This window comes from Mustela erminea, chromosome 15 (assembly GCF_009829155.1).
Source record: "Mustela erminea isolate mMusErm1 chromosome 15, mMusErm1.Pri, whole genome shotgun sequence".
NCBI lineage: Eukaryota > Metazoa > Chordata > Mammalia > Carnivora > Mustelidae > Mustela > Mustela erminea.
The window spans coordinates 68,639,654-68,665,188 of record NC_045628.1 but is presented as its reverse complement, the minus strand read 5'-3'; the positions used below and the strand labels follow the sequence as shown (position 1 = coordinate 68,665,188).

The window sequence follows — 25,535 nt, the reverse complement described above, 5'->3', positions numbered from 1 at the left end:
CCTACTTGTGATCTCTGTCAAATAAATAAATAAAATATTTAAAAAATAAAAAATAAAAATAATGCCCAACTTATTCTTCGTCACCTTCTTCCTTTGACAGCCTGCAACTTCTCTTCACATGTTTTCCCTACTTCAGTTAAATGTTTCTCCCTCTTTCCTATCACATACAAACTAATTTGGTTTATTTTAGCTTATCCTAAACTATTCCTATTCTGGGGGCCACCATGTCTCTGCTCTTTTTTTGTTCTTTAACCCTTGTAAGGAAAGACTTCTAATCTTCTTATTCATTTTAGTAGATAAAAGCATCTAACTACATCATTATATTTTCCAGGCTAATTGTCCCTGAAAATTAAAATGTTAGATACATTATTTGCTTATATATTATTTTTTGTGTATGTATCTCTTTTTTTTAATTTTTTCAATTTATTTATTTTCAGAAAAACAGTATTCATTATTTTTTCACCACACCCAGTGCTCCATGCAATCCGTGCCCTCTATAATACCCACCACCTGGTACCCCAACCTCCCACACCCCCGCCACTTCAAACCCCTCAGATTGTTTTCAGAGTCCATAGTCTCTCATGATTCACCTCCCCTTCCAATTTCCCCCAACTCCCTTCTCCTCTCTAACACCCCTTGTCCTCCATGATATTTGTTATGCTCCACAAATAAGTGAAACCATATGATAATTGACTCTCTCTGCTTGTGTATCTCTTTTATATTGCATTTAGGATAAAGTTGATTCTTTTAAAATTGTGGTTGAATATATATGACATAAATTTTCCATCTTAACTACTTTAAATATACATTTTAATAGTGTTAAATATGTTCACATTGTTGTCCAACCAATCTCCAGAATAATTTGGTCTTGCAAAACTGAAACTCTATACCCACTAAACATCTCCCCATTCCTCTCTGTCCCAGCCCCTGAGGACAATGTTAATTTTTAAATTGTGTATACAAGTAAATTATATTAAATGTTAATTAAACTAAATTAAAATTTCATTTTGAGGTAGAGAAGGAATTTTACAAACTATTTTTTAAAAGAAAGAAAGGTCGACCAACCTTGGGTCTAATAGAGTGTGATGGTGAATTTTATGTATCAAGTTGACTAGGCTAAGGGATAACCCAGATAGGTGGTAAAACATTATTTCTAAGTGTGTTCATGAGGGTGTTTCTGGAAAAGATTAGCATTTGAATCAGTAAACTGGGTAAAGAATATTGCCCTCACCAATGTGGGTGGGCACTATCCAATCCCCTGAGGGCTAAACAGGAAAAAAAAAAGGCTGAGGAAAGGTGAATTTGCTCTGTTGAGCTGGGACATCCATATTCTCCTGCTCTAGGACACTGAGGATCCTCGTTCTCAAGTCTTAGAACCTAGAGGGAATTACACCACCAGCAAGCCTGGTTCTGCAGCTGGCAGCTGGGAATCATGGGACTTCTCATGTATAAGCCATTTCTATAACAAATCTCAAGAACTCTGACTAATACAAATAGTCAAGGACCATTACTCTAAGCTACTTGAACGAAGAGTTTCTTATTTATCTTGGTATTTCCAAGGCTTATAGCACTGTGTAAATAACACAAGTTCAATAAAAGTTGTTAAAAACAAAACCACACACCCCAAATGGCATCACTTAGATTAAGATAGACATCACAAGGTCCCAAACTTAGTATCTAACTAGTTTCAACCCACCAGAAATACATGGGGATTTCCTGGTCAGCAATAGGAAATTTACAGACAGACCCCTTAGCAAGGTGACTTTGCCTAAAACCATGAGGTTAGGGGAAGGCTCCATAGCTCAGGGGTTAGGGCACTGGTCTTGTAAAACAATGAGGGGTTTTTGCTAATAATTTCTTTTTTCCCGCTCCCTACCATTAAAAACTTTCCTTTTCTGTAGCTCCTTAAAGCTTCCCTCTACTTGCTAGATAGGAGGCTGCCCAATTCATGACTCCATTAATAAAGCTAATTAAGACTTTAAAATTAGGGGTGCCTGGGTGGCTCAGTGGGTTAAAGCCTCTCGGCTCAGGTCATGATCCCAGGGTCCTGGGATCAAGCCCTGCATACAGCTCTCTGCTCAGCAGGAAGCCTGTTTCCTCCTCTCTCTCTGCTTGCCTCTCTGCCTGCTTGTGATCTCTGTCAAATAAAGAAATAAAATCTTTAAAAAAAGATTTTAAAATTACTCAGTTGAGTTTTTATTTAAAATTTTATTGGAAAAATTAATTACTGATATGCTGAGTGAAAGAAAACAGTCACAAAATACCACACTTTGTATGATGCCATGTAATGAAATGTCTAGAATATGAAAATCAATAGAAAAAAATATATTAGTGGTTTCTTAGGCCTGGGAGAGGGAAGTGAAGAAAACGACCTGCCAGTGAGGACTATAAACCACTGATGAAAGAAACAAAGAATGGAAAGATAACCCCTGCTCATAAATTGCAAGAATACTGATAAAATGTCCATACTACTTGAGCAATCTATAGATTTAATGCAATCCCTATCAAAATAATATACCTCAATTCCAAGATATACTATAAAGTTGTAGTAATTTCAAGATATACTACAAAGCTATAGTAATCAAAACAGTATGATACTGGCACAGAAACAGACATATGGATCAACAGAACAGAAAGCTCAGAAATAAACCCACCCATATATGGTCAATTAATCTGCAACAAAGAGGCAAGAATATGCAATGAGAAAAAGACAATCTTTTCAAAAATGGTGTTGGGAAAACTGGATGGCTACATGCAAAAGAATGAAACTGGACCACCTTCTTATACCATATACAAAAACTCAAAATGGATGAAAACCCTAAATATAAGATCTGAAACCATAAAAACCCTAGAAGAGAGTACAGGTAGAAATGTCAATTTCTCTGACATTGGCCATAGAAACATTTTTCTAGATATGTTTCCTGAGGCAAGGGAAACAAAAGCAAAATAAACTATTGGGACTATATCAAAATGAAAAGCTTGTTCACAACAAAGGAAACAGTCAACAAAACTAAAACACAACCTGCTGAATTGGAGAAGATGTTTGCAAGTGACATATCTGGAAAAGATTAGTATCCAAAATATATAAAGAACTTATACAACTGGACACCAAAAAACAAATAATCCAATTAAAAAATGAGCAGAAGGCATGAACAGACATTTCTCCAAAGAAGACACACAGATGGCCAATAGACACATGAAAAGATGCTCAACATCATTCAGCATCAGGGGAAAACAAATCAAAACCACAGTGAGATATCACCTCATACCAGTCAGAAAGCTAAAATAAAAAACACAAGAAGTAACTGTTAACAAGGATGTGGAGAAAAAAAAAAAAGAACCCTCTTACACTGTTGGTGGGAATGCAAACTGGGATAGCCACTGTAGAAAACAGAATGGAGGGTCCTCAAAAAATTAAAAACAGAAATACCATATAATCCAGTAATTCCCCTACTGGGTATTTACCTAAGAAATATGAAAACACTAATTTGAAAAGATATATGCATCTTATGTTTATTGCAGCACTATTTACAATAGCCAAATTATGAAAGCAACCAAGATGTCCATCAACAGATGAACAGATAAAGAAGAGGTGGCATATATCTATACAATGGAATATTACTTAGCCATAAAAAGAATGGAATCTCACCATTTGCAACAACAAGGATGGATCTAAAGGGTATAATGCTAAGTGAAATAAGACAGAGAAAAACAAATATATGATTTCACTCATATGTGGAATTTAATAAAGAGAAAATGAATAAAATAAAAAAGAAACAAAACAAAAACAGACCCTTAAATATAAAGAACAACCTGATGGAAACTGGAGGGAAGGTGGGGGGATGGGTGAAATAAGTTAAGGGGATTAAGAGTACACTTATTATGATGAGCACTGAGTAATGTATAGAATTGTTGAATCAATATACTGTACTGCTGAAAGTAATACAACACTGTATATTATACTGCAATTAAAATTTAAAAAATAAAAATAAATAAAGATTCCCAAATTTAGACACTTACCAGCCATTCATCACCTAAAAACATACTAGTTCTACCTAACTGTCTGTCTCTGCTACCTGTCCTTTTTCTCTCACGAGGAGGCTGTGACATTTGCTTAGCTTGAAGACTGACACCATAAAAAGTTTCAAAAGAAGGCAAGATTGGTTTTCAGTGCTCTACTTTTCACAAAAAGTCCCCTAAAATTTTGAAGGCAGATGCTTTGATCCACAAGATAAAGGGATTTCCCTTACTTTGCAGGAACACTCAAGTTGTATTTAGACTGAAACCAGGTCTGTGGGTGGTATGAAGTCAGTATTTTGGTTTGGGTGTCACAAGACCAATTCTATTTATGTGTTTGATGAATTCCAGAAAACTCTCCTCTTCAATTCACTCTCCGGAGAGACATTTCTGTCAGTGGGTTGATTCCACCCTGCTCTGTCTTTCAGATTAAAAATTACATGTTTTGCACATCTTCTAAGTCACCATTTGTTTGTTCTCAGCTCCCTGAGAACAAATATTTCTGTAATTGACCTTTGATCACCTTCATCTATACAAGATTATTCTCTAGTGCTCAGACCTCCTGGGTGGCTTTAGAATATTGCATTTCAAACTTTTATCCTTGGTCACACTACTTCCTTAGGGAGTCCATTATTTTTAGTCAGAAGGTCCCTATCCCCAGTTTAATTTGTTAAATTGTGTCTCCAATCTAGCTTCATATTCTCAGCTTTTCTCTTGGAATCACTGTATTCAATGACTACTGCTTTTGTGTCTTCTGAAAAGATAGTATCTTCCTCCTTAGAGATGAAGGTTCTTTTCCTAAACACCTCTAATATGTAACTAATGAAGAAATGAGGCCTTTTACAGTATGGTTTCTAGGCTCAGTAGGCAGGGACTCTCTGATGGCAATGAGGGGTCTAAAATAGTTTTATTATCTTTTAATTACTTTCAAATTCAGTATTATCTCAAACTATTACCTACCTATTTTAGTGCAATTCATACAAAGCTGTCTTCACAGGTTTGATGATAATGATGATGGTAACGTAAATTGAAGGCACTAGCGATTGCTCAAGGTAATGGTACAAAAACTGGGTTGATGAAGGGATGACTTAGAACATTTCTGAATGAAAAATGGCAGGGATGAATGAGAAAATAACAGCAGACCATGAAAAAAATATATATGGACAATCTAAGTGGCACAAGTTACGACTTCCAAAATTAAAACTACTTTCCTTCCTATTGTCTCACAGTTCTCAGTGAGCCCCCAAAGATGAGAATAATATATGGTAAGTGCCCGTACATAGGTGCCAGGACACCAGTGTGGCTCCAAACTGGTTCTATAACCTGAAACCCATTCCCCACTATCATCATCCCTTTACATATAAGAGAAGTTAAGAGTGTGACAAGAATGAGAAAGATTGAAGAGGACTTTTTTGAAGGGAGTTGCAGGTGAACTATGTGTTTCCCTCATTGCATCTTTCAAGATGAATGTGCTGAGCTTAAAAAGAACATTTCAGAGAAACTGCACATATACCCTAGAGTTCAGGGGGGTGACAGGTATTGTTAACAGACTCTTCCTTAAAAATGGATGAAGCACCCATAACCAGTAAGGAGATTGAAACAGTCATTTAAAATCTCCAAACAAACAAAAGCCCAGGGCCAGATGGCTTCCCAGGGGAATTCTACCAAACATTTAAAGAAGAACTAATTCCTATTCTCCTGAAACTGTTCCAAAAAATAGAAATGGAAGGAAAACTTCCAAACTCATTTTATGAGGCCAGCATCACCTTGATCCCAAAACCAAACAAGGATCCCATCAAAAAAGAGAGCTATAGACCAATATCCTTGATGAACACAGATGCGAAAATTCTCAACAAAATACTAGCCAATAGGATTCAACAGTACATTAAAAGGATTATTCAGGGGCACCTGGGTGGCTCAGTGGGTTAAGCCGCTGCCTTCGGCTCAGGTCATGATCCCAGGGTCCTGGGATCGAGTCCCGCATCGGGCTCTCTGCTGAGCGGAGAGCCTGCTCCTCTCTCTCTCTCTCTGCCTGCCTCTCTGCCTACTTGTGATCTCTCTCTGTCAAATAAATAAATAAAATCTTAAAAAATAAATAAATAAATAAATAAATAAAATAAAAGGATTATTCACCACGACCAAGTGGGATTTATTCCAGGGCTGCAAGGTTGGTTCAACATCCACAAATCAGTCAATGTGATACAACACATCAATAAAAGAAAGAACAAGAACCATATGATACTCTCAATAAATGCTGAAAAAGCATTTGACAAAGTACAGCATCCCTTCCTGATCAAAACTCTTCAAAGTGTAGGGATAGAGGGCACATACCTCAATATCATCAAGCCATCTATGAAAAACCCACCGCAAATATCATTCTCAATGGAGAAAAACTGAAAGCTTTTCCGCTAAGGTCAGGAACACGGCAGGGATGTCCATTACCACCACTGCTATTCAACATAGTACTAGAGGTCCTAGCCTCAGCAATCAGACAACAAAAGGAAATTAAAGGCATCCAAATCGGCAAAGAAGAAGTCAAATTATCACTCTTCGCAGATGATATGATACTATATGTGGAAAACCCAAAAAACTCCACTCCAAAACTGCTAGAACTTGTACAGGAATTCAGTAAAGTGTCAGGATATAAAATCAATGCACAGAAATCAGTTGCATTTCTCTACACCAACAACAAGACAGAAGAAAGAGAAATTAAGGAGTCAATCCCATTTACAATTGCACCCAAAACCATAAGATACCTAGGAATAAACCTAACCAAAGAGGCACAGAATCTATACTCAGAAAACTATAAAGTACTCATGAAAGAAATTGAGGAAGACACAAAGAAATGGAAAAATGTTCCATGCTCCTGGATTGGAAGAATAAATATTGTGAAAATGTCTATGCTACCTAAAGCAATCTACACATTTAATGCAATTCCTATCAAAGTACCATCCATCTTTTTCAAAGAAATGGAACAAATAATTCTAAAATTTATATGGAACCAGAAAAGACCTCGAATAGCCAAAGGGATATTGAAAAAGAAAGCCAACGTTGGTGGCATCACAATTCCGGACTTCAAGCTCTATTACAAAGCTGTCATCATCAAGACAGCATGGTACTGGCACAAAAACAGACACATAGATCAATGGAACAGAATAGAGAGCCCAGAAATAGACCCTCAACTCTATGGTCAACTAATCTTCGACAAAGCAGGAAAGAATGTCCAATGGGAAAAAGACAGCCTCTTCAATAAATGGTGCTGGGAAAATTGGACAGCCACATGCAGAAAAATGAAATTGGACCATTTCCTTATACCACACACGAAAATAGACTCAAAATGGATGAAGGACCTCAATGTGCAAAAGGAATCCATCAAAATCCTGAGGAGAACACAGGCAGCAATCTCTTCTACCTCAGCCGCAGCAACATCTTCCTAGGAACATCGCCAAAGGCAAGGGAAGCAAGGGCAAAAATGAACTATTGGGATTTCATCAAGATCAAAAGCTTTTGCACAGCAAAGGAAACAGTTAACAAAATCAAAAGACAACTGACAGAATGGGAGAAGATATTTGCAAACGACATATCAGATAAAGGACTACTGTCCAAAATCTATAAAGAACTTAGCAAACTCAACACCCAAAGAACAAATAATCCAATCAAGAAATGGGCAGAGGACATGAACAGACATTTATGCAAAGAAGACATCCAGATGGCCAACAGACACATGAAAAAGTGCTCCATATCACTCAGCATCAGGGAAATACAAATCAAAACCACAATGAGATATCACCTCACACCAGTTGGAATGGCTAAAATCAACAAGTCAGGAAATGACAGATGCCGGCGAGGATGCGGAGAAAGGGGAACCCTCCTACACTGTTGGTGGGAATGCAAGCTGGTGCAGCCACTCTGGAAAACAGCATGGAGGTTCCTCAAAATGTTGAAAATAGAACTGCCCTATGACCCAGCAATTGCACTACTGGGTATTTACCCTAAAGATACAAACGTAGTGATCGAAAGGGGCATGTGCACCCAAATGTTTATAGCAGCAATGTCCACAATAGCCAAACTATGGAAAGAACCTAGATGTCCATCAACAGATGAATGGATCAAGAAGATGTGGTATATATACACAATGGAATACTATGCAGCCATCAAAAGAAATGAAATCTTGCCATTTGCGACAACATGGATGGAACTAGAGCGTATCATGCTTAGAGAAATAAGTCAAGCAGAGAAAGACAACTATCATATGATCTCCCTGATATGAGGAAGTGGTGATGCAACATGGGGGCTTAAGTGGATAGAAGAAGAATAAATGAAACAAGATGGAATTGGGAGGGAGACAAACCATAAGTGACTCTTAATCTCACAAAACAAACTGAGGATTGCTGGGGGTAGGGGGGTTGGGAGAAGGGGGTGGGATTATGGACATTGGGGAGGGTATGTGCTTTGGTGAGTGCTGTGAAGTGTGTAAACCTGGTGATTCACAGACCTGTACCCCTGGGGATAAAAATATATGTTTATAAAAAATAAAAAATTTAAAAAAAATGGATGAAGCTATCTTCATAACACAATGAAAAGCTAGGAGCAACAGAAACCAGCCACTCTTCCAACCATGATGGGGCAAGGTAGCTGGCCTTGAGTTATTCTGAAAGGATGAGGTATATGGATCCCAGCAGAAAGATGCATGGAAATGGTATCACCAATATCAGGAAAACAGAATTCATTGAAGTATCCACCAGGAATAAAGCCAGCATTAGGGCATCTGCTGCATGAAGGGTTATAACTGTGGACTACAAAAACACCTGCCACATAAGCTTTCGTTCTTCAAAAGTTCCCCTTATCCCTATGCCTGACTTAGAGGGTTCAGAAATAGCAATTGTAAATAGGGAAGAAAGTGGAGGGTGGGAGATAAAGAAACCAAGCCCACCACCACCCAGTCAGTTTCAAACTTGGTCAACCTTGAGTTATGGTGGAGGAGAGAAACTTTAAAGTAAATGGAGAGGGGCACCTGGGTGGCTCAGTGGGTTAAAGCCTCTAACTTTGGCTCAGGTCATGATCCCAGGGTCCTGGGATCAAGCCCTGCATACAGCTCTCTGCTCAGCAGGGAGTCTGCTTTCTCCTTTCTCTCTGCCTGCCTCTCTGCCTACTTGTGATCTCTGTCTGTCAAATAAATAAATAAAATCTTTTTTTTTTTTTAAAGTAAATGGAGAAGAAAATGAAGTTTTGATATATTTCCCTGGGGTTTTTTAAATCTTAAAATGAGTCTGTTTATTAGTAAACAGAAAAATAATGGGATATTCCCAAAAGATTGTCTGGGGGTGAGAAAGAGCAGATGCAACACGTTTAAAGAGAACAAATAAATTCTTCCAAACCCTACCATTTCAGCTCCTTTAACAAACTGCTTATCCTGATGTTATCCTTAATTGAGCACTTATTAACTGCCAGAATCTTATGTCCTATAATAGAGTAAATCTATGAGACAGGCCAGTTCTCACTGTCTCCTGGTAATTTAGGAATAATATTCTTTTGGAGCTTATTAGAAAGAAATTCTTAAGGGATTTCATAAAGAAAATGAAAAGATGAGCTCCAATGATTAGAAGCCAGCACAATCGCATTTTCAAATGTTTGGATAATAGGTAATCCTTTCCCTAAGATAATTCTAAACCCAATCCTCCTAAGTGGACCCTTAAAGTCAAATAGAAGATTTCTTCTTTGAGAGGCAAAGTACTTACTGGAAAAAGTACTAATGAACTGAGGTAGATTTACACACAAATGATGATGGTTAAGCTCCTTTCTTCCTGTCCAAGGCTGGGAGGGTGGCAGCAATGTATTGACATGGGCATGTGCTTTTGCAAAAGAAAGTAAGCGACTTAATCTTGAGACCCCTGTCTCTTTCTACTTGGACCTCCCTCCTGTCACATTTCTTCTTGTGCTTGGTGGTGTTGAAGAGAATCTAGACATGTGGAGACCTGACTGGGGGAGGATGAGTTGGGGTTGAGGATGAGTTAGTTTGGGTTTAGTGGGATATATTTATGTGGTTCATAGTCAAAGGATTGCTAACTCTCTCTCTCTCTCCCCCACTCTCCCATGTAGTCCAGGTTTTCAGGAATGTTCCTCCTGCCTATACTGTACTGACTTGCTGGGCATCGAGACAAGAAAAGTGTACAATCGGAGGTCGAATCACAATATGAATGTGACAAATGTCCTGTGGCTCTTAACATGAGACACTGGAGAAGAAAAGGGGTTTGAAAGGTATGGAGCCACAAACCAACTCATAGAAAATTATTCTAGTCATCAAATGTGTAAGATCATAAGCACAGATTTGGTTTCCATCAATAGCTACTCAAAAAGAAGTTCTATCCTATTATATGGCATATGCAATTATAAACATAACATGTATTCCCCCCTCTTTTTTTGATGGGAATTGTGCAAGACAGAATTTACCAGAATACCATGTTTTTAGGCATAAACCTAGCGGTACTACCAACAATACGTACATCAAAAGGCAAAATGCATGTTTTATGTACCATATGATTGTGACTCTTTCCTTGCTTCCCTATTATATATCATGTGTCCTTTAAAATCATCTCAAATTCCCTTGATGAAGCTATCATGCTAAGACTTGTGCCAAAATAGAGCTTAAGGCCACCAGACTAAGGTGTCTCAGAGTGAACATTACTTCATACATTGTGCTACCAGAGTTAGCCTCTTTAATCGGTCATTAGAATGTTGTTTTGTCTAAAAAACTATCTACTAGAATGGACTTTTGATAAAGTAACCTACCCACACCTCTAAGATCTCTCATCTCTGGAAAAAGTAATGTTGCTATAAATTGATGGGATGTAATTCCTTATTTCAGTTAATCTTTAAAAAAAATCCTAATTAGAAAAACAATTTAGTTGTATAATTTAAACTAAACCATGAAGCCTCCAGGAGATTTTATGTCCTCCCTATCTCCACACATAGCTCAAGAAGGATGAAAAGATAACCTGTTTCTCAATGAAACCCAGACGTTTACTGTCATAGCAAATGGGTCCAGATGCCAACTCTATGTTCATATAGATCAAGTCTTGCCTCTCATTGTTCTTCCAGTCACACTATTTCCATGAGAACAAACTTCTCTGACTTACTTAGAAATAGTTTGAAAAATGTTTCCCTGCTTGGGGTGCCTGGGTGGCTCAGTTGGTTAAGCAGCTGCCTTCGGCTCAGATCATGATCCCAGGGTCCTAGATGGAGCCCTGCATTGGGCTCCCTGCTCAGGGGAGACCCTGCTTCTCGCCCTGCCTCTCACTCTGCTTACTTGTGCACTCTCTCTCTCCATCAAATAAATAAATAAAATATTTATTTTTTAAAGTTCCCCGGCTTATGTTTAAATGAGAACTCAGTTTGGTAGTGTGAGCATCTAATAACATCACAAGTGTTATGAATACATATCACATGGGGATAGAGGAACTCCCTTGTTGTAAATGAACCAGCAGAGGTCATCTTATAAATATTTCACTGCTGTTCTGTATTTTATTTATATTTAGGTAAGGCATTTTGTGACAACTAAGTTAGATTCAAGGATGACTGGGGTATGAAAGATCAAATACATAGGCATTTAACCTCTGACTAAAGTCAAAACATCACACACTAATGTCCAAGAATATTTCTTCCCATAGAAGTCCTCTACTCTTACACTGATAACCTTATCATCAAAGTATTACATACCCAGCAACTCTTTGAAATCCTCTTTCAAAGGAAGTTATCTCCTGGCTTTCCTAAACAAAATGCAAACAATGTATGTGGAAGTTAAGCATAGTCTGCTTTTTGTTATAGTCATGCATTATCTATGGACTGATAGATGCAAGAAATACAAATACAAATACAAAGAAATACAAATACAAAAATGAACTCTGTGTTCATTTCATTATCTTAATATGCCTTTTACCATTCTGGAAGCAAAGAATAAATAATTTTTTTTTAAGATTATTTATTTATTTATTTGACAGAGAGAGATCACAAGTAGACAGAGAGGCAGGCAGAGAGAGAGAGAGGCAAGCAGGCTCCCTGCTGAGCAGAGAGCCTGATGCGGGACTCGATCCCAGGACGCTGAGATCATGACCTGAGCCGAAGGCAGCGGCTTAACCCACTGAGCCACCCAGGCGCCCCAAGAATAAATAATTTTTTAAAAAATAATTGAATGGGGGCACCTGGGTGGCTCAGTGGGTTAAACCGCTGCCTTCGGCTCAGGTCATGACCCGAGGATCCTGGGATCGAGCCCCTCATCGGGCCCTCTGCTCAGCGGGAAGCCTGCTTCCCTCTCTCTCTCTGCCTGCTTCTCTGCCTACTTGTGATGTCTGTCTGTCAAATAAATAAATAACTTCTTTAAAAAATAATAATTGAATGAAAAAAATAATATAAAATATAACATGCAATATAGATTATCATAAACAAATTTCTCATCTCATGATGATTCATATCATCAACAAAGTTCTCATTGGGAAGAAAGAAGATACTAGGTGGAATGGGGGAAGGCAAGAAAGACTACTGGGGTAGGATCTTAACTGGAGTTATTAGTAATCAGCATGAATTTATGATTACATATAGATACATACATAAATATATATATATATGTGGATTTTTTCCCCTTTACCTCTTTCTGCTAAAAGTGCCTACTAAAAATGAGCACACCTAGCACCCAGATCTTGGTGTCTAGACATCATTCTCCATGAAAAAGAATCAGAAATCCTAGGAGAAAGGAGAAACGAACTGCAGCTGGAAAGGTACAAGACAGGTCTGGAATGCCTTTTTGTGCCAGAAAGTAAGGAAATGCTCAAAAGGATATAGGATGCAACTTGAAGGACTACTACCAGCCAAATCTAGAAAGTCCAGCCAAATCAGAACAATTTGAGCAGCAAAATCAATAAGGTAAGTAAGAGATTGTAATTGATTAAATAAAATAAAACATTAATCTATGAGTCTATACTGACAGTATATAAACAATAAATGAATACGTAAAGTAAAAGGGAAGGCTCTTCTTTACAGTAAAATACCAACTCATAAATACAGAGAAACGGTAGAATTGAAAATTATTGTTTTGTAATGATCGTAACATTCATTCAATCAATATCACAAGCATGATATATGGTACAGTTAAGTACTTTATTTTCCTCTGAAATAATAAAATAAAATCCAAGACCTAAAGACTTATTTCCATACAAGAATTCTTAGATAAAAATGAGGGTCATAATTGCTTTTAAGACCATTCTACTATGCTGTAATCACAATGGTAAAGTTCTCTTCTGGTGAAAATTGGTACTGTGTGAACACCAAGTTTCATAATTTGAAAGGACACCTAGGGTGACTGAAAAAAGGAAATTAGAATGATTCTTTTCATAAACTCCCAACACATAGCATATATTACTCCTCAGGGAAGCATAGAACTGTTGTCTAAAAGCAAGAAAGGAAGAAAAAATAAGCTAGAGAAGGCAAACTAGTCTACAGAGTTTGAAAGAGAGGAAAACAGATGGGGAATTCTGGTTCCAGTTGTATAATAATTTTATTTGAATTACAAATTACATAAAAGCCATACATCATTTTTTTTTTTTAAATTTCAAGTCTTTATTTGAGTTCTAGTTGGCTAACAAATAGGGTAATACTGGTTTCAGGTATAAAATTTAGTGATTCATCACTTACATATAACACCCAGAGCTTGTCACAAGTGCCCTCCTTAATATCCATCACTATACATCATTTTCTTAAGCAAAGGAAGAAGGCTAAGTCAGAGTTAAATACAGTAACACTGAAAAATGGAATATTAGGAGGAGTCAATTGGAATATTAGGAGTCAATTGGCTCCTGCTGGCCTATATCATTATACTGTATGCTTACCATGGGTGGGTTTCATGATATGTAATTTATCTCTCAACAAATTAAAAAGAAAATCCTGTTGTCATTTATTAAATACCATAACAGGAATTTGTACTAGGATTTAAATAGCACTGCCCTCAGTGACATGCTGGTAATTTTTTTAAAAAAAGAGTTAACTGATAGAAAAATGTTTAGCACACGATTTACAAATAATGATAAAAATCACAAGTCACTTTATTGTAAATTCCATACACCCACACATCAGTGACTTGTTACTTGTAAAACCCACTGTCAGTTTTATAATTATTTCACCAACAGCAGTAACAGCAGTGTCATGAATTCAAACTATAAATAAATGCTTGATTTTTATCCAAATCAGCAAAGAAGTTGCTCACATCACTGACAGAGTGTAGTTCAGACATGAATGTTGGCTGATATTTTTGCTTATATTTATGAGTAAGACAAAAGTGAAACAATGAAAATGTATGCTAGGACTTCACTTGTTCTTCATTGATGTAAGCAACTACTTTGCTGAAGTCACGGTAGTTTTCAAATACTGAAAGAATATTTATTTCCTCAATTTTGGGAAGCTATTGACAATGTGACAGCCACAGATCAAATGTTTTAAGTTGAATCTTTGTTAACATTTTTACAATCCCTTTAAGTCTGAAGACAATCGGACATTTAGTAAATCGAGATCCGTTTTGTTTCATTTGGCAATTTCCATTGTGTACATACTCTTACCATGGCCAGTTTCAAGCAACCACTGTGACATCAATGTATGCAGAGCTGAGAGGTGCAGTATCACATCACTCCATAGTATTTCCACATACAGATACAATAGACATAACTATTCTTATAAGCGTTGCTACAGTAAAACACTCTAACACAATTAGAAAGTGATAAGTTTTGAGGCTTTTAACTTTTGTTTTGAACATAATTTAATTGCTGATGCAATTTAATTTTTAGAAATGAAGGTGTTTAGACTCCCGCTCATTAAACTCCTGATATTTTCACAACTGGCTCTCATCCACCGGGTCTAGCACACCACTGACCGCGCCTCTGGCCACCGAGAAAGCCACAGCTCACACAGGCTCTCACTAACTCGGCCTGGTCACAACAGGACGGTGCCACCCAGGTCTGTCGAATTCCAAACTTTCTCCCATCTACCGTGCCTCTCTTTGAAATGTAGCTGGTGATCTACTCACACATGCACACCCAAACACCTTAATGTGAGTGGGCTTATCATTGGTTGGAGAGCATTGCTTTCCTTAGCAACAGGTGGAATGCAAAACCCGACTACGCAAGGAGGAAGGAATACTTGGAAAGAGCACAACTACTCGACGGCTTCGTACAAGACCTCGCAGGATCGGTCCCCCCGCGAGATTTGGCTAATTTAAGATTTAACAACCAGCATCTGTGCCACAACTGGTAAAAATGATAGATCGTCTATTGAGGGGTTGTTTTTTTCTTGTTTGTTATTCATTGCTGCTTTTCGCACATTTTCACTGAATTTAATGAAAACAGTATTAAAGGCTTACCTCAGCGGTCATAGCCAAGGATAAACATTAAAAATCAAATAAATACGTTTCCAGGAGAGAAAAACATATTTATCGAGAACAAATCGCTTAGCTCTCAACACAAATAGAACTTGGGCCCCAGTCTGGCCCACTCCTTCACCACTGTATCATTTTCAAATCGGCCGCCTCTGCCGTCCCTGACTGCTAACAAGCGGTCCCAGGGTGTGACATCACCACATCCCGGCTTCACCTCTCCCCCTTCACGCAGCTGGGGACAAAATATTAGGACAACTAGCGTCCGAACGCCACAAGTCATAAAACGCTCGGGAACAACTTTAATTTACACTGTGGAGTTCCAGTTCACAAGTGGTTTTGAAACTTTTTGAACAGTAGGTTTCAGCAAAAAAAAAAAAAAAAAAAAAAAAGCGCCGTCTTACCCAGCGCGCCCGGGACACTTCAACTTCACACAGAGCCTCCACAGCAGCGGCGGCGCCAGCGAAGCGAGGCGTCTCCCGCCAGCGCCAGAGCCGCACATGCGCAGCAGTTCCTTCACTGGCGGCTCAGCGCCGCCCCTCAGAAACGCCAAGTTCCCTGAAAGGCACCCGGCGTGGAAACGCTCACGCGCAGGCGCAGTCGGGCTGCTTTAGCGGAGCCGGAGATTTTTTTTTTTTTCCTCTCGCGTGTCCTGGGTCTTTGGTTTGCGAAGTGCCGTTGGGCCCTACAGGTGCTGAAGGGCCGGGGTCGTGGACCCCCATAAGGTGTCAGCAGCACGGAGGTGCAGGGTGTTGTCGAGGGTGCGGGGCCGGGCGCTGCCAGCGGCGCGCTCCGCCCCGGGGCCCCGGCCCCTGCTCTGGGCCAGGCCCTGGCTCCGGCCCCCGTCCCGGCCCCGGCCTCGCAGTTTACTCTGCTGGTGATGCATCCCTGCGGAGGGCAGGACGACTCTGCGGCCGAGGGCGTCCTGAGGCAAGCTCCGGCCCTGGGGGACGGCGCCGGTGCAGGCAAGTCCATTAGGTACCTGTGCGAAGTGGCGGGGACTGGAGAGGAGGAGGCAGGGGAGGACGAAGCCGACCTGCTGGACACTTCCGACGCCCCAGGAGGAGGCGAAAGCACCGCTAGTTTGGAGGATCTGGAGGATGAGGAGACCCACTCTGGCGGCGAGGGTGGCAGCGGGGGAGCCCGGAGACGGAGCAGCGGCGGGGGCAGCATGAGCAAGACCTGCACCTTCGAGGGCTGCAGCGAGACCACGAGCCAGGTGGCCAAGCAGCGGAAGCCTTGGATGTGCAAGAAACACCGCAACAAGATGTATAAGGACAAATACAAAAAGAAGAAAAGTGACCAGGCCCTTAACTGCAGTGGGTCCGCCCAGCCTGGCAGCACGGGAAACGTCAGACTGGAGGTATCAGACCTTAGATGGGGTCTTGGGCAGTGGGAGGTGGTTAGAAAAAACTCTAACGCGAAGCGCATTTCCAGCACTACCCACCAGGTTGCTGGGTCTGGACTTGTGGTTGAGAATTAGTGAGCGCTTGTCCTAAATTAAAGTTTATACACACATGTGCAAAGCCTTAACAGTTCTGTTGCATCCTTCTGATAGATGAATAAATGTCAATGGAAATGATGTGATACATCAGCAGATCTGTCATTTCAAAGATCTGGGATACGGGCTGGAAGGACAGATAGTAGGTGATTGGTCTGGTTCATTGCTAAAGAAGCAGGCCAAGAGACTTAGGAACCTAGATGAGATTGTACTTTGGAGAAGGTGATCTCTTCCTGGCTTTATTACCCTCCCTATTCACAGCTTACTTTTATCAGTATGCCTATTCTTAGTAAGCCGCTCCTAGTACCCCTATGCTTAGTAGTACTCTGACCTTAGTGTCCTGTTCTCTGTTAATCTTATTCTTTGTAGTCTGTACTCTGTACTCTGTTCTTTGTACTCTCAGTAATTCTATTCTCAGTAGCCTTATACTTAATAGTCTTGTTCTCAGTACTCCCATGCTTAGTACACTGTACTTAATACCTTATTCTCAGTATCCCTGTTCTTAGTACCCTGTTCTCATTAGCCCTTTTCTTAGTGCTCCTAGAAAAGAAAATGGAATCATAAAGGGGTGTAATTCTCAGGAAGATTTTTGGAGTTTTTGCTTTGAACTGTGTTGAAGGTTAAAGCCAGTGCTTTGGTGTTGACTTCTGGCCACAAATCTCCATTCCATCATTTTCTGTGTGTGACCTTGAACAGGTTATTAAACTTTTTTAAGCCCAGCTTCTTCCTCTGTAAAATGGGTATTAAAATGGTACCTGGTTCATAATGCTGCAGTGAATATGTGAGATATTCCATATTGAGTGTGCACACAGTGTCTAGCAGATAGTAAGTCAGTAAACCTTAGCCATTATTATGGTCATTATTAATGCTATACTTTGAAGTTGTTATAGATAAGCAGATATTTCATCCTGTGTGCTTTACTCCTTCTAATAAAAGCTATAATCCCTCTGTACATTTTCATTGAAAAGTTGAATTTTATTAAAAATGATCCAGAAAACTTTTTAAACTGAAAGCTATCCTAGGATATATTCTAAAACTCTTTAAAAATTTTTCATAGTTTTTGCTGGACTTGAACAGCTGCCTCATTGCTAAAATTTTAGAGTTTGGAATTGCTTACAAATGTGAAGTCCTAAATATTTTTAAAATCTATAGTATTCAGCATGACTATAGTACCTATAGTAATTACTATAGATTAGTATTATTATAGTAATCTATAGTACTCAGCATCACCTACTGATTAGGGTCTGAGTGACTTCTCTTTCCCTTTTATCCCATTGAATCTTAATCTGTTTAGTGTTAAAGGACTTATTTGAGAATCTGATGAAACCTAATGAACTCTTTTCCTAGAAAAATACACACAGGTAGGTATTTAATTTTGCATACACATTACAAAGTTAAGGACCCCTGTGGCTTAAAATCTGTATCCACATTCTTGTAAAATATATTTTACCAAATCTTGGATTATAAGTAATTATGGAAATAAACATTTCACTTATTACAAAATGAAAGTTGGTAAGAGTCATGTTTGCCCTCTGTACATTCCAAATTCACTTCAGAATACAGAGAGAGAAAATGATATAGTTTTTTTCAAGAAAGAAGTACTTTATCTATAGCTACCTTCTTTTAACTGTCTAGCTTTTACATCTACTGTTTAAGGACAATGTATAAAAGGCAAATAGATACTGAATTAAGTCTCCCCCTCTACCTCCCTCAAAAAGAACCTTAATAATTTTCCTATTCTAAAATAATTTGCATGAAGAGAAATAACTGCTATAAGCAAAAATTAATACCCAGCTATACCATTGTCTTATGTAATGGGGACACTTTACCAGTTCTGAGGAGATATCAAGATCTGTAAGTCTTTATCTTTGTCCAACCGAGTGTAAAGAAAATAACCAACAGTTACCATCAGGATATAATAAGAGCGAACTATATAGTTTTACTTTACTAGCGGAGAGGAGGATAGATCCTTACCAGCTGAGATACTCTGGAAAGGTTTTGCAGAGAAAATATAACTCAGTAGACACCAGAAAGTGTGGCTAATAGTTTAAGCTTAATCAGCTAAGTTTCTTATGTGCCAGGCATGGAGTCTCACACCCTTCAGCAGTGCTACACAGATGCTATATTTTACACACGTGGAAACTAAGGCACAGAGAGAGTAAGTAACTTAGCCTAGGTCATATAGCCAACAAGTACTCAAACCCAAGCAGTCTGATTCTAGAGCCTTCATTCTATCCCCACTCTATATTGCTTCCCTCAAATTTTGGTAGATAAAATAAAGAGAAACACATCTTAGTAAAGGAAGGGAAGTGTGAATACAGAAAACACTTTTGGGAAGAAGCAAGGGGACCATTCTAATGAAAGAATATTTATCTGGAAAATTCATGGAAAATAAATTTGGAAAGAGAATTTGAAGCCAGTTTTTGTATGGTATTGAATGTCAGACTATGGGGTTTGGGTTTGGGGTCTTCAAATGAAGTTTCTAATTAGGAAGTAATAGAGACTCTAATGGGGTGGATTAAAGTTGAGGCCTAGAGATTTAGAGATTATTTAGGAGATCATTATAGTAGGACTGATGAGTGGTAATAGGGGGTCTTTTGTAGTAATCTAAAAGCAAGATTAGAATTTAAGGTATTTAAAATCATTTACATAAATCAAGTTAAATAAGGAACAAATGTATATGACATTTAGTCATGCATCTAAAAATTATGCTATAGGAAAGAAACATAAAGGAACTAGGGATAAAAGAATAGACTATGGGAGTGATCATTACCCATAAATATCCTTAAAAGGGCATCATTTGGAAGAAGCAGTAGGTTTATTTTGGGTAGCTCTATGTAAGTAGGACATTTAAGTAAAAATCACAAGAGATATGTATTTCAGCTCAGTCGAAATAAAAGTTTACCTAAATGTTGGACTTATTTAAAACTAAACGGGATGCCTCAAAAGTTGGTAAACTCCTTAGGACAAAAGGTGTTGAAAATTTTTGAAAAGGGAACCTCAACATTGTAGAAGTTTGGACTAGCTGACTCAAGGTTATTTTTACTACGAGTTTTTGTGATTTTGTAACATTCACATTGTGAATCTGTGTAGTACTTTGTTTGGAGTTGTGAGAATATAGGGTACTCTGCCATCAAGTCAGTTTCATGATTCCACTTCTTGTGCATATAAAAATGAAATAGTGCCACACATAGTTAATCCTGTGGAAAGAGAAGAAGAAATTATTTTTGGTTTTTTTGGGTAGGAAAATGCTCTTTTTATAGTTTTGTTTTTGTTTTTTTACATTTTTCGGCCTAAAATGTTTAGGGATTGAACATTTTTGTCACATCGGGTTGATAAACTTCCTATAATGAAGAGATAGTGGCTATTCTAACAGAACTCAGAGGCCAGTAGAGGGAGGTCAAGAGAAGGAAAGAGCTTCAGTAACCACCTGAAGAGCAAAGAGAGAAGAATAAATTTACATATAGCATGAGTTTATGTAAAACATTTATAATTTTATATTTGCTTAGCCATCATTTTTGGATGTAATCAGTATTGTATCGTGGTTTTATAAGAGTCAGAATATATCTCAGTTAACTCCAGTATTTAGTTATGCCAGGAAAAATGTGAGTTTCTAAGATACTGTCAAGGAACTAGGGATACATATTTGGTAGCTAGGGCTGCTGAGTTTGTTTGGGTAAGGATATCTCAAAGTATGGTTTTCATTTTAGGATCTAGCTATTTTGTCTATACCAGTGGCAGGAGATTATTTATACCAGTGCTTTCCAGTTTTTCCAAAGCCAGTTTGTCATTTTTCTCCTAGTGACTTACAAATTTTGAAAGCCTGTCCATCAGTTGCTTCTTTAATATTTTACTGCCTCCCCCCATTTAATTGTTGTTGTTAACTGGATAAAAAACTATCAGTGTTTCTAGCAATAGGTAGATTGCCTTTGAGTATATATTCTACCCAAAGGAGGCAGACTGTTTTGGCCTGGATAGCTTTATCTGAAGAGAATGTTCAATTTCCACTTGGTATTTTTTGTAATACTGAAAACAGCTCACAGGTAACTCTTTGCTCCTCCCACCTCTACCCCATTTTTGATTTTGAGACCTTCAAGAGACTGGAGATCTGAGGTTAAAGAAATTGTAGAGGGGTGGGAGTGAAGAGTGTTCTATAAAATTAACTGCCAACGTCTTATCTGTGACTTAATGAGGGCTTTCCCCAAAGTTTTACAGGAACTGGGCAAGAAGGAAGAGAAGCTGAGGACTCATTCATTACATCATTAAAAGCGTACAATCATGGATTATTATATTATGTGAACTGTTAATCCTGTTTGCATTTTTATCGTTTATCCCAGGAAAGTACAGATAACATACTCTCCATTGTTAAACAAAGAACAGGAACCTTTGGGGATCGTCCTGCAAGACCTACTCTTTTAGAACAAGTGTTAAATCAAAAAAGACTGGTAAGTATCTGTAAAGTACTTACAAATTTATTATCAGAAGTTGTTAGAATTATTTAGATTTTTGAGATTTTAAAACTTGCTCAACTGGTCATCAGAATGAATTGTTCCTTTGCTAGTACACCCTGGAATCTCATAAAGCTTTCCCAAAACAAACCTTTAATCCTTTATCTTCATAGACTAAACCTTGAATATCTGAGCAAAATGGGGTTTTAAAGCAGACTCTGTACTGAATTCTGTGGTTTGTGGAAGAATGCATTAGTGGTATGGAAATAGAATGAGACCAACATTTAATAGGGGTTCCTATTATAAATTTGCTAGAAGACATCAGAAATCAATCAAAAAGCAGAGATTTTTCAATAAACATGGAAATAATTGGGTAATAATTTGAAGACAAAAAGAGAATTTAGCTCATCATATCACTATACATCAAACTAAATTCCTGATAAAGGAAAAAAAATACAATTGAGACTTAATCTTAAAAATCTTTTTCTAGCTTAAAAGAAGTAGAAGTATGAGGTAATGAATGCTGTAGTCAAAAATGGTGATAAAAATGCAAACTTCAGGCAGCACCTGGGAGGCTCAGTCATTTTGGGCGTATGCCTTCTGCTCAGGGCACGATCCCAGGATGCTGGGATAGAGCCTCATAATGGGCTCCTTGCTCAGTAGGGAGCCTGCTTCTCCCACTACAGCTCCCCTGTGCATGTGTTCCCTCTGTTGCTCTCTCTCTGTCATAAATCAAATCTTTAAGAAAAAAATGCAAATTTCAAACTAACATATTGGAAAAATATTTGCAGCACATATAAGACACTGTGGTTAAGATGGTTGACATTTTTAGTTTACAAAATATTCATAGAAATTGATGAGGAAAAAATGTTGGCTTCACTACATTGCAAAAGTATAAACAGGAATAAAAGCAGAAATGCTACCATGAAGTGATATGAAAAGGTATTAAGTATCAGTAAAAATCACAACAATACAACAAATGAAAACTATTTAAAAGACATCACAGTGATATTGGGGGTTTCATGAAATGGGCACTCTCATTCTATTGGTGGTATTATGTATGTATCAGAACTAGAAAGAAGTTGGGCAATGGTATCAGGAGTCTCAGCAGGAAATAAACCCTATATATGGGTAAAGTTAAGCATGAAGATGTTGCCAGAAATGTAATTATCACAAATAGTAAAATAGTAGTTAAAACAACCTAAATGTTCAACAGTTTGATAATAGTGGAGTAGATTATTGTGCATTTACTTAATAGGATATTGGTACATCTTTACAAACAATTTTTTATTGAAGTATAATAAATAAGTTTTAAAGAAATAATTAGAAAATGTACTGTGTTCTAATGTTAAGTTTTAAAATCAGTATTCAACGCTAGTATTTCTACCTTGCTCGGTTTATCTTTTTTAATTTGGGGGATCCAAAGTTTATTTCCCTCATCACTTTATAGAAGTATTTTATTTAAGTAAAAGCACACTAACTGTATTCATTATATGACTATATTTAAAAATGGTAGGTGTACAAAACTGTATTAGATCAGTCATATTCTGCCTTTTCTGAAATTTTTGTAATATGCTAATACTATTTTCATTAATACCTGTACACACACACATTCTTTTTAATTTCTTCAGAAAGACTTAATAGGCTAGTGGAGAAATTGAATCCTTACATGGATTTCCAACCTGGCATCTAATTGCCATTTTCATACGTGGCCCCTTGTTTTTCTTACTGTGACCTTGGACCAGTGCTCTTCTTGGCTGTTTGCTCTTATGTTTCATAGATAGTATATATGCTGGCATAACATAAAGCATTTCATTTCCTTTGTGTACACAGTCACCGATAAGATTAGGCTTCACCCATTACTGTAGGTTTTAGTATTTTGATGTATGACATCGAATTTTATTATTCTAAGTTTGCAGTTTAATGCAGTGCATCAGGTGCAAGTGTGAATTCAGTTTGGGCATATTTTGTTTTGTAAGCATATTGTGCCTTGTGTAGAGACATCAGAGTAATTTTATAACATGAAGGCAATCTACTCCCATAAGAATAATGCTAATAAATATATTTTTTTCCTTTTTTTCCCAAGTCATTACTAAGAAGTCCAGAAGTGGTGCAGTTTTTACAGAAACAGCAACAACTATTAAATCAGCAAGTTTTGGAGCAAAGACAGCAGCAGTTTCCAGGAACATCAGTTTGAAGGAATTTACCAAGAAGATCCACATTTTTTTTTTATTTTGTTGTAGAAGATGGACATATTTTTATACTAAAGATAGATGGGATTAGATATGCCAGTAAAACATAAACAGTCATTTCCCTGTAAATATGTGTGTACATTTTGGGATAAATAAGTATTGCCCTTTGTGCATCTAATCCTTTCAGATTACCATGAATTTGAAGAAACAGTTTATCTTTCCAAAATAACATTAAATTACGATTTTTTTTAAAACAAAGTATTCCTCTTCAGTCATTGTTACTGAAGGTAATGAAGCAGTTACTTTCTGTGGAAGTCACAAAGCTAAGAGATACTAATTTTTGATCATTTAGTTCAGTGGTCTTAAATGGATGGATATGTTTTTAATTGTCACAATGATCTTAAAAACTTGGTATTTAGTGAATGGGTCAGGAATCCTAAATGTTCTACAGTGTCTGGAATGGCCTTTCACAACTAATAATTATCTCACCCACAATGTCAGTAATCCTCCTCTTAAGAACACTGATAGTTGTGATACTACTTGTGATGATAAAATGTCGTTGGAGCACCTAAAATTGGGTTCTTGAAATAACTTTTTCTTTACAGTTAAGACTGGAGCTGTCAGAGAGGTAAGCATATTTTAAACGTATAAGGAAAATGATCATTGTTAATTATCTATGAAATTAGGATGTGCATTTCTTTTCAGAGATGTGCTGGTAAAACCTAGGAGGGGGTTAACTACACTGGAATGAAAGCATCTCCTAAAGTTGGCTTCTCATTTCATGTTACCTATTAGTGTTTTCTCTTTTAAAGCAGACTTGTGTGTTGAATTTGTAAACAGCATAGGTGTATCTCATTCTACCAATGTCAGGGCAAAAACAATTTTTTAATATTAATTTCCTTTTCAAAAAGAAATTCTGAAAGTAAGAATAACACTTCAGCATTTTGTCAATGTTTTTCAAAATTGAGCTTATTTAATATCGTGTTATTCCTAAAGTAATGTTCAAAGAATGATGATGGGTAATCTGGGTAGATACTTTTTTTCTTGTGTTGTCTCCTAGGAAAACTTAAAAGGCAAACCTACCGATAAGAATAACAAATCAAATGTCAAGAGAGTATTTCCAATGTTAGATAATAAATTTATGTCTCTTAGGTGTAACTGTGCAAAAATGTCTTCATTTCTTGGGTTTTAAACCCTGTAATGTATATTGAGTTAACCTTAGTCGCGGCTGTTCTAAGAAGTACTTAAGGAGAGAATCTTTTTATATTTTAGGTGTTTTGTACCTGTATATCTGTGCAAAAACATAGATTTTACCAAAATTATTCATTAAAGCCCATTGTAGACCTTTCAGTTGTCTGATTCACTTATTCTGTTCTTTAGTTTTTTCATTCTGGATGCAGAGGAATTCATTTATACTTGTTATTAACTATTAGTTCTCTTACTCATGGTTTTGGAACCTTTATTGAATCCCTACAGTGTTAAGTTAAACTTTATAGTGTGGAAAAAAAAAAAAAAGTAAGGGGCACCTGTGTGACTCAGTCAGTTAAACATCTGCCTTTGGTTCAGGTCATGATCTCAGGGTCCTGGAATCAAGTCCCACATGGTGCTTCCTGCTCAGAGGGGAGTCTGTTTCTCCCTCTGTCCCTTCCCCTGCTTGGGCTCACTTGCTCTATCAAATAAATACACAAAACTTTAAAAAAAAAAAAAAAAAGAAAGAAAGAAAAGAAATCAGCTTATCTTTCAAGTGGAATAAGAGGGATAGGAAAGGAGGGGCAAGTAACAGGACAGAATGCTGAATTAAAGTAAGAGGGATTGAATTTATGTATAAATAAACATCTATCTCAGTATATGCTTACAGATAGCTCATTAATGAAACAGTACGGTTTTTACTTATTTGGGGTAGATTTACTGCAGTGTGTCCCCACGTGTTTATCCCTTCAGGTACTCCAGACCTGTGCAATATAACT

At 37.6% G+C, this 25,535-nt stretch overlaps 1 protein-coding gene across 1 annotated transcript; it reads left to right on the top strand.

Moving 5' to 3' along the window:
- Positions 1-16,017: 16,017 nt before the first annotated feature.
- Positions 16,018-24,918, top strand: RFXAP (regulatory factor X associated protein). The gene is made up of 3 exons (XM_032314812.1): positions 16,018-16,790; positions 21,266-21,373; positions 23,463-24,918. Exons 1-3 carry the CDS (start codon positions 16,308-16,310, stop codon positions 23,571-23,573), a joined length of 702 nt encoding a protein of 233 aa, XP_032170703.1. The 5' UTR covers positions 16,018-16,307; the 3' UTR covers positions 23,574-24,918.
- Positions 24,919-25,535: the final 617 nt, after the last annotated feature.

Excerpts from the sequence above, each read along its gene's own strand:
- RFXAP (XM_032314812.1), top strand. The coding sequence starts at position 16,308 with ATGCATCCCTGCGGAGGGCAGGACGACTCTGCGGCCGAGGGCGTCCTG. Across the intron at positions 16,791-21,265 it reads CGGGAAACGTCAGACTGGAG|GAAAGTACAGATAACATACT; the intron begins GTATCAGACCTT and ends CGTTTATCCCAG. Across the intron at positions 21,374-23,462 it reads TGTTAAATCAAAAAAGACTG|TCATTACTAAGAAGTCCAGA; the intron begins GTAAGTATCTGT and ends TTTTTTCCCAAG.